The 9,616-nt window shown below is 52.8% G+C and overlaps 1 protein-coding gene across 1 annotated transcript; it reads right to left on the bottom strand.

Moving 5' to 3' along the window:
• Positions 1 to 4,654: 4,654 nt before the first annotated feature.
• On the bottom strand, positions 4,655 to 5,584 carry LOC129197017 (olfactory receptor 14J1-like). The gene has a single exon (XM_054804984.1). It carries the CDS (start codon positions 5,567 to 5,569, stop codon positions 4,655 to 4,657), a length of 915 nt encoding a protein of 304 aa, XP_054660959.1. The 5' UTR covers positions 5,570 to 5,584.
• Positions 5,585 to 9,616: the final 4,032 nt, after the last annotated feature.

The following is a 9,616-nucleotide window of genomic DNA, read 5'->3' as shown; positions in this document are numbered from 1 at the left end:
ATAACAGTTGTTCTCTGCTGCTCCTTCCCTCTAAGACTTTTCCCATGGGGTCCCTCCTATGGGCTACAGTCCTTCAAGACAAACCCACTCCAGCATGGGCTGTCCTCCATCCAGCATTCTTTCAGGAATTGTCCAACATCTTCAGTGTTGGGTCCTCGACGGACTGCAGGGCTTACTTTCCCCACTATGGTCTTCTCCATGGGCCGCAGGGAAATACCTGCTATACTCTGATATTCTCCATGGGCTGCAGGAAACTATCTGCTCTTGTGCCTGGAGCACCTCTTCCCCCTCCCTCTTCACCAACCTCCGTGCTTGCAGGGCTGTTTCTCGCATTTTGTCTCCCTTACTCCTCTCCCATTCTGGCAGTTGTGTCCTTTCTTAAATATGCTTTTGTAAAGGTCCCACCAGCTTCACTGATGGGCTCGTTTTTGTGCAGTGGTGGTCTGCTTGGAGCCTGCTGGAACCAGCTCTGTCTGGCATGGGGAGGCAGCCCCTGGTGTCTTCTCACAGAGGACACCCCCGCATCCCCCCTGCTGCCAAACCCTGGACACCACCACCAATACACAGTGTAAATCTTTGCCTTGTTGAATGACATCCCCTTCCTCTTCCCTCATCCACAAATACAATTTACTCGCTGGGGAGGAAGAGAGAGAACAGAGAAGGCCTTGATGCTGTGCAAACATGGTTCAGCAATAGCTACACCATCGGTGTGTTGGCAACTCTGTTTTGGTGACAAATCCCAAACACAGCACCACGGGGGCTGCCGTGAAGAAAATTAACTCCATCCCAGCCCAAACCAGTACAGTGTGCCTGGAAGAATGTTTCCAGGATTAGCTGCTCTATCTCCTTCCCAGGGAGAGAGGTGAGGCTGACTGGCCGGTAGTTCCCTGGGTCCTTCTTCTTGCCCTTCTCAAAGACAGGAGGGACATGTGGTTTCTTCCACTCTTTGGAGGACTGTATTGAGTGCGCACACGTGAACTGAGGCAAGAGGACTCCCACCACCTGTGGGTTTGTGGCAGGTATGGGAGGAAGCTGAGTCCCTGTGATGGATCCACTCGGCTCCCTGACCAAACCAGCAGTAGTTTGGTTCAGGGTCCAAAGGAGGTAAAGGCCCAGGTGTAACCTGGCCAACAACTTCTCTAGTTCCAGTCTGGTCTCTGAAAACAGGAGCAGAGGGACATGGTGAGCATTGATGTATATGGGCTTGGAAACTGGAACACCCATCACATGATTAAGACATGAGTAACAGGTGGTTCCTCCAAGACTCATTTGTCAAGGAACAAAGAAAGTTGTGGGTACAAGGAGTCTCATGCATACCTTTCCCATCACATGGAATTTGCCTACGAGCCAACCACTCTATTCCATAAATGTGGCAGCCTAAGGGTATCTTCTTTGAGCTCTCCCTGCTAAGCAGCTGGCTGCCCAGTGGTGATCTCTCCTTGAGCTGGGACACATCTCAAGGTTACTCCTTGAGGCTGAGACCTCTTACCCACTGCAGATCTTTGCTAAGTGACTGATATCGTGCTTAATCTTGTGTAAGAGTGCACTAAGATTTTGTATTGGTGACTTTGATTCTGTTTTGGTAGCTGTGAATCATTGTTATATCCTCTGTGCAGTAAGGAATAGAGTGATCCTTGCCATCCAAATTTGTTAAGTTGCAATAAAACCGCTTTTGCTGATACTTCTGGCAGTGGTTCTTTAATTGGTCTAAATCGCCCGTCTGTGACAAACTGGTGTAGTCAGCAGGATTCTGGATCAGGATTTGCGACAGGAGACCTTATTGCAGGCATACAGTGTATAGGGCAGGCTTACGGGAAGAGGGAGACTTTTTACCAGGGCCCGTAGTGATAGGACAAGAGGCTTTTAAACTGGAAGAGGGTAGGTTTAGATTGAACATAAGGATGAAATTTTATCTGGTGAGGGTGGTGAGACACGGGCACAGGTTGCCCAGAGAAGTTGTGGATGCCCTGTCTGTGGAAGTGTTCAATGCCAGGCTGGATGGGGCTTTGAGCAACCTGGTCTAGTGGAAGGTGGGTCCCCCATGGGGTCAGAAGTCCTTGAGGAGCCTGCTCCAACATGGGCTTCCCACAGGGTCACAGCCTCCTTTGGGGGCAACCACCTGCTCTGGAATGGGGTCCTCCAAGGGCTGCAGGTGACTGTCTGTTCCAACATTAACCTCCATGGGCTGGTGGGGGTCAGCCTGCCTCACCATGGTCTTCTCCATGATTTGCAAGGGAATCTCTGCTCTGGTGTCTGCAGCACCTCCTCCCTCTCCTTCTTCCCTGACCTTGCTGTCTGCAGGATTTTTTCCTCACTGTTTTTTTTTCCTACCTTACTCCTGTCTCACTCTGGCATTTGTGCCCTTTCTGAAATATGCTTTCACAGAGGCACCACCAGCTTTGCTGATGAGCTCAGCTTGTGCCAGCAGTAGGGCTATTGCAGTGCTGGCTGGACTTGGCTGTGTAGGGCATGGGGCAACCCACTGTCTCTTCTGACAGGGGCTCCTGTCGCCCTTCCACTACTAAAAAAGTGGATGTAGAAACCCATACAGAGCAAAATGCTTGGCCCTGCTCTTCCACTGTCAAGAACTCCAAAGTACTCATTGGAGGGGAAGAGAAACAGAGAAGGCCTTGACACTGTGCACGCACTGCTCAGCAATAGCTAAAATATGGGTGTGTTATCACCACTGTTTGGGCCACCAATGCAAAGCACCATATGAGCTGCTATGAGGAAAATTAACCCCATCCCACCTAGTCCCAGTACAATCCGCACCCTTATTCCACAGCATTTCCGTCATGCTCAGGTCCCACATTGACTGATACACCTGAGTGTACACATTCAGGATGTACACAATCGCCCAATTCCTGTGTTGTTGCATTTCTACACCCTACTCGAGCCTTTCCATTCTCTCTCTTTCTCGTTCCCACAATCCCCTCTTACCAACACTTACAACTTGTACTCCGTACTTAAACCATCTTTACTTCCGACAGTCAGGTTTACACATCCTCATTAACCACTACCCCCTGTTCCTTGACACACGCTGATATTGTTCACTCATTCCAGGCCCACTCCCTCCACCCCCACACGTGTCAATGACTTGGGTCCCATCTGCCAAGGTGATTACTCAGGACAGGTGAAGTACTCGCCCCATTCCTCGTGAGGATTGCCCGCTGTTGGTTCAAGTGGTTCCTGCTGCCTTGCTTCCTGGCACATGCAACTCACATCATGGAGGATTTTCCCCCAAGGTTAGATCTCCTTGAGGTACACACCAGATCTCCCATCCTTCCACATTACCCGCCAAGTACAGCCAGGTCCTTGAGCCAAGACAATCTCACAGATGGGCTTGCTTGTTCCCAGGGGAGGAGCAGCCCACACTGCCTTCCCCAGCCAGCTCCCTGTGTGCGCTATGGGGACCTTACCTCCTCCCACAGTATGTGCAGGCTTTGTTTGGGCAGGACCAGGAAGGTTAGCAGATCCTCTGGTGTGTACCAGCTGAATGGCTTCTGCTAAACTGATCACCTGTCCAATATGACATGGAGCAGTGTCCCCGTGACTTTGGCCTGCTCCCTCAGCGTCCTTGGGTGAAGTCCCTCCCATCTCATGGACTGGCAAGGGTTGAGTTTGATCAAGTGACCCTAGATTTCATCCCCACCCACTGACGGTTGTTCTCCATGGGTTCTGCTTCAAGGTGCAAGGGCCTGGGAGACCTTGCTGATGAAGACTGAGCCAAAGGCAACATAGAACATCTCAGACCTATTTACACCTGCTCTTGCTAAGTTCTGCAGCAGCCCTGCACTGTCTTTGTTTCTTCTTTAACTTCAGTAGTAACAGCTCATCTTGGTGCCATTGAGCTCCTTTGAGAGAGTCAACTGAATATCCTTATGGGCTGTTGCAGGAGGCCGTCCTTAGAGACCAGTGGTACTGAGCTCTGCTCAGCGCTCAGTACTTGTGCTCTGCCCTTCAGTGCTCCTGCCCATAAAATCCTGCAGTTCTTACTACCCTGTTGTCCATCCCGTAGTGAGGTCGATACTTCCCAGCTGCTCCAGCAAACAGATGACAAGTTTCTCCTGATGACGTGGTTTAGGCCCAGCCGGCAGCTAAGCACCACGCGCTGCTCGCTCACCCCTCCCCCGGCAGGATGTGGAGAGAACAGAAAAACAAGGGCAAAGCCTGGAGGATTGGGATAAGGGCAGTTTACTGGGACAGCAAGGGAGAGGGAAAACAATCAACAACAGTACTGATAACAGATATTCACAATGGGTGATAACAGAGAACAATTTACCGATCCAACCACCGACCCACTAGAAGCTCAGCCCATTCCAGAACCACGCCGAAAACCGCGCCGCCCCCCCACTGCCCGACTAGCCCCCCTTTTATGGTGAGCATGATGTCACATGGTATGGAATAGCCCCCGGCCAGCTTGGGTCACCTGTCCTGGCTCCTTGTGAAATTAACTCTGTCCTTGCCAGAACCAGGACATTCGTAAAGGATCAGACACAACAGGACAGAGCCTCAAGAGAAGTGCTATGAACCCAAGCAATTACCTCTAACTATGATTATCAGAGAAATAAAAACCCAGAGTACTGGCCTAAAATATACTCCTGGAACTTTGCGAAGAAGGGGAGACAAATTACTATTGGTGGTGCAAGGTCCATTAGATTAGTGTCCTCAAGGCATCCTTGAGCTCCTGGTTCCTCATGCTGTAGATGAGGGGGTTCAATGCTGGAGGCACCACTGAGTACAGAACTGCCACCACCAGGTCCAGGGATGGGGAGGAGATGGAGGGGGGCTTCAGGTGAGCAAATATGGCAGTGCTGATAAACAGGGAGACCACAGCCAGGTGAGGGAGGCACATGGAAAAGGCTTTGTGCCGTCCCTGCTCAGAGGGGATCCTCAGCACAGCCCTGAAGATCTGCACATAGGACAGCACAATGAAAATAAAACAACCAAAAACTAAAAAACAGCTTAATATAAGAAGCCCAACTTCCCTGAGGTAGTCTGAGCCTGAGCAGGAGAGCTTGAGGATCTGGGGGAGTTCACAGAAGAATTGGTCCAGGGCATTGCCCTGGCAGAGTGGTATAGAAAATGTATTGGCCGTGTGCAGCACAGCATTGAGAAACCCAGTGCCCCAGGCAGCTGCTGCCATGTGGACACAAGCTCTGCTGCCCAGGAGGGTCCCGTAGTGCAGGGGTTGGCAGATGGCAACGTAGCGGTCGTAGGACATGACAGTGAGAAGGGAATATTCTGCTGACATCAGAAAGTAAAAGAAAAAGACCTGTACAGCACATCCCCCATAGGAGATGGTCCTGGTGTCCCAGATTAAGTTGGCCATGGCTTTGGGCACAGTGGTGGAGATGGTGCCCAGGTCGAGGAGGGAGAGGTTGAGGAGGAAGAAGTACATGGGGGTGTGGAGGTGGTGGTCGCAGGCTATGGCAGTGATGATGAGGCCATTGCCCAGGAGAGCAGCCAGGTAGATGCCCAGGAAGAGCCAGAAGTGCAAGAGCTGCAGCTCCCGTGTGTCTGTGAATGCCAGGAGGAGGAACTCAGTGATGGAGCTGCTGTTGGACATTTGCTGGTTCTTGGCATGGGGGCTGGTTCAAAAAAGCAAAGGACGGGGAAAAGTTAGGACAGACTCCTCTGAGCAAATCCATTCCATTTTTCATAGAAACACCCCCCAATTCAAATGCATTTCCTTTCTCTGCTTTGTGCTGGCTGAGTGTGTTGTGAGGAGCTGAGGAGTCAGCTGTGCTCAGCTGCAGTGGGGACATGGAGCTGGTTTGTGACACCTCCAGTGAAGACAAGCGATGTCAACTGTAATCCGCCTTCAATGGAGAAATTAAATCTCTGCACTCATGATTTGGAAGAGTGCGGGCTTCACAAGAGAAGCTTAGCATGTCCTTATAGGAATGTTGTCTGTGTTTTTCATTTTCGAATATTACATCAGGGGATTTTTCCTCTGAGGGTTAGAAATACACATTTTATCATGGAAAATGGGAAGAGTCTTGAGACAGTTCAGGCAAAAGGACTCAGCTCTTTGTAGCTTAGTGCAGAGTCAGGAGAGCTGAGGTGTCCACTAGACTGCTAATGAAATTGATTCTGTTGCCTTGACGTTGTCGACAAACATAAATAACTCTCTAAAAAATAGCCCAAAAAAAGACTCTAAGGAGAGCAGAGGAGTCCTGTTTCAAAGGGCAGATCTTCAAACTGTTCACTTTCCCTGCTCAGAGGTGGAGTTGTGATTAAGAAGGACACAGCCCCTCTCAGAGAGAAGCAAAGGCCTCTGAGAGGAGAGAACTGACCTCCAAGGGAAAGCTCAGCACTCCCTGGGATCCTACAGCACAGCCGTGCTCTTCTGGGGCAGCTCCCAAGCCCAGCAGCACAGGCAAAGCAGACAGTCCGATGTCCTGAAGATGGGATGTCCTAAAGGCAGAGTCAGCTCATGGCTCAGCACACAACACCCAGCAGACATCTAGAGTGAGGGACCACAAGAGAGCAGCCTGAAGGCAGCCTAGCCCAGGGCTTGGCTGCAGTTTCCTCCCACTCCCTGCCCATGTCTCTGCTGCCTGGAGCTGTCCCTGCCAGGAGCTGGTGCTCTGCCCACACCTCTCCTCCCTGTCCCTGCTCACAGAGCCCATCCCACCCTCTGTGTGCTCAGCTCTGCCCTGCAGACACCTCCTGGCAGCAGGGCACTGCCCAAGGGGAAATCCATGCTCCTTGAGAAGTGCCATGGCAAATGTCCCAGGGGTGATCTGGAGCTGTGAGTAGCCTGGAAACACAAAGCACCCTCTCAAGAGCAGAAGGACCCTGCCCTGCCCTTCCAGGGGGTCGCTCCTTCCACCCACAGCTTCTCCCTGCAGTGCCCTGGGCAGCTCCCCGGGCAGGCTGAGGGCTGACCCTGGCAGGCGGCAGAGTCCCTGCCCCGGCACACAGCCCCTGGGCTGCAGGGACCCTGCTCTGAAGGACACAACTGGGCACCCCTGCCTGCACACCTGCATTCCCAGCCACTCAAACTTGCCTCTGCACAGGGAGTCCACCTGGCAGATCCCAGCAGCTGTGGGCTCTGCCAGCTTGAGGAGATGCCTCCAAGAACCGCATTGGCATTGCCCTGCACCCAGAGACTTACCGTGTCAAGGGCTCTGAAGATTTCTCCTTCCCTGAGCTCTCAGCAAGCCTCCCATTTCCAACTGCCTTGAAGCTCTCTCTGCCTCGCTGTTCTCCCCTCGGTGCCTGCAGGCAGAGCCCTCAGCCCTGCTGCGCTTGGCAGAGGAGCTGCTCCTGGCCAGAGATGTCTCGCTGCAGCACAGCCCACTTGCCATGAGCTCCCTTTGTCCCAGGAGACCAGCAGCAGAGGACCAGCCCAAGGCGGCATGTTAATGACCCCTCTGGTGGGTTTGGGGACGAGTCCATGAAGCTCAGGCCCTGAGAGGAAGCTGATGAAACCTCTGCAGAAGTCACAGTCCGATGATGCAAACTCCACAGTTTCTTGGAGCATTAATGGGTCCCCCTGAGGGCCATCCCTGACAAAGCAACTCTGGGGCTGGTTAGAGCAGGCAAGTGGAGGCAGTGATGACAGGTAGGCAAAGGCAATGGCAAGGTGGCTCTGGTGCTGAGTAATCCTGGGTGTGTTTGATCAAACCAAAGGGCCAAGCTGTGACCCCCAGCCCCTGGGAAGGGGGTTCCTGTCCCACACACAGAGCTCAGGGCTCTTCCTGGGGCAGGGTGTTGTGGGGACGTACAATGCCAAGTGCAGGACAATGGTACGACACCTCCCAGGCCTTTGAGTGGAGACAAGGAGGCCATGAGGCCCTCATGCTGTCATGATTAGGTGTCTCCTGGTAGGCCTTGGTGAGACAGCCAACAGCCACCACCAATGGGAGAAAGACCTCAACTTCAACCTTCAACTTTGTCATCTCCCTTGACCATCTCCACCACAGCTTGTCCTATGGTGTCCTATGCCTGCACCTGTTTCCTGGAAGGCTCTGGACATCCACTGTGCTTACCAACCTTGCTCTCACTTGAGCATCTTCCTACCCTTACTGATATCTCTCCATCCTCATGGGCTGTGTGTTGAAATATAAAGCTTTGGCTAATCCAGACTCTTGCTGGGTGGCCTGTCGTACCACAGCATTGCACTTGGAGTGATGTTTCGTGTAACTCAACGTGACATGACATCCTCATGCCTAGTCTCAACTTCCAAAGCTTCCCTTTGTGGCATTATTTCTTTCTTGTGCTGCTTTCCAATGTTGAGAAAAACTCCACCATCTCTGAAACCACACTTCAACCAGTCTCAAGATGGTCTGGGTGGCCATGGTCATCCTAATGCAGGCCTGTATGCAGGTGGCCTTGTTCATAATGAACATGCACCACTGGCTTGTATGGTGTCCCGCGTAGCGCCCAGACCCTTCTCCTCAGGGTCACTGCTCAGCCGGTCAGGTACAAGCCTGCCCTGATGACCGAGGTTACTCTTCCTTCTAATGCAGGACTGGCCACTTCTCCTTGTAACCCTCAAGAGGTTTGTGTTGACTAGCATCTCAAAGTATCTCAGGGTTCTCTGGACTGAAGCTCCATTTGGTCAGCGGTTAATGTTTGTGTGCGGGTGGCTCACCCTGATGGTGGTGGAGTCTCACAAGAGAACAGCATGAGGAGTTGCAGGGCTCTACAGACCCAGGTAGGAATTGCCATGAACACCACCTCCAAAACACCAAATGAGATTACAAAACCAGCAAAACGAGGGCCAGCAGATGTGTTTGGTTTGTGTGGCAAGGTTTTGGTAGCAGGAGGAGGAGAGGCTACAGGGATGTCTTCTGTGAGAAGATGCCAGTGACAGTAATTAGTGAATGATCTCGCCTTGCCCTTATCTTGACACCCCCGAGCCTTTCGTTATATTTTCTCTCCCCTGTCCAGCTGAAGAGGGCAGTGATAGAGCAGCTTTGGTGGGCACCTGACATCCAGCCAGGGTCAACCCACCACAACTGGGAGCACTGGTGTGGCACTGGGAGCACTGGAGGGAGCCTGTGAGCAGCTCTAGTAGAAATGCAGCCTAGAAATGTAGACTAGAAATGGAGTAGAAATGGAGACTAGAAGCACCGCAGGGAGCCTGGGAGCGGCTCTGGGAGCACTGGGGGGAGCCAGGGAGCCATAGTGGGAGAACTGGGGTGGCATTGGGATGAGTGGGGGAGACAGGGAGCCACCCTGGGTGCACTGAGGTGGCAGTGGCAGAACTGGGAGGGGAGGCAAGGACCCCCACTGGGAGAACTGAAGAAGCACTGGGAGAACCAAGGAGTGGCACTGCCTGCACTGGAGTTGCACTGGGAGCACTGGGCTGAGCCAGGGAGCCAAACTGGGAGCACTAGGGCAGAACTGGGGGGACTAGGGGGACCAAAGGAATTGCTCTGGAAGTACTGGGGCAGTACTGGGAGCACTGGGGGAATCCAGTGAATGGCACGGGGAGACCTGGAGCACAACTAGGAGCACTGCAGGGAGCCTGGGAGCTGGACTGGGAGCACTGAGGTGGCTCTGGGAGAACTCGAGGGAGGGGGGGAGGGGGGCAAAGAGCCCCACCAGGTTCACTGTGAGGAGCCAGGAATCCACACTGGCAGCACTGGGGCAGAACTGG

The sequence above is a fragment of the Grus americana genome, chromosome 27 (assembly GCF_028858705.1).
Source record: "Grus americana isolate bGruAme1 chromosome 27, bGruAme1.mat, whole genome shotgun sequence".
In the NCBI taxonomy this organism is placed as follows: Eukaryota; Metazoa; Chordata; class Aves; order Gruiformes; family Gruidae; genus Grus; species Grus americana.
This window is presented reverse-complemented; position numbering and strand designations above follow the sequence as displayed.

Excerpts from the sequence above, each read along its gene's own strand:
- LOC129197017 (XM_054804984.1), bottom strand. The coding sequence starts at position 5,569 with ATGTCCAACAGCAGCTCCATCACTGAGTTCCTCCTCCTGGCATTCACA.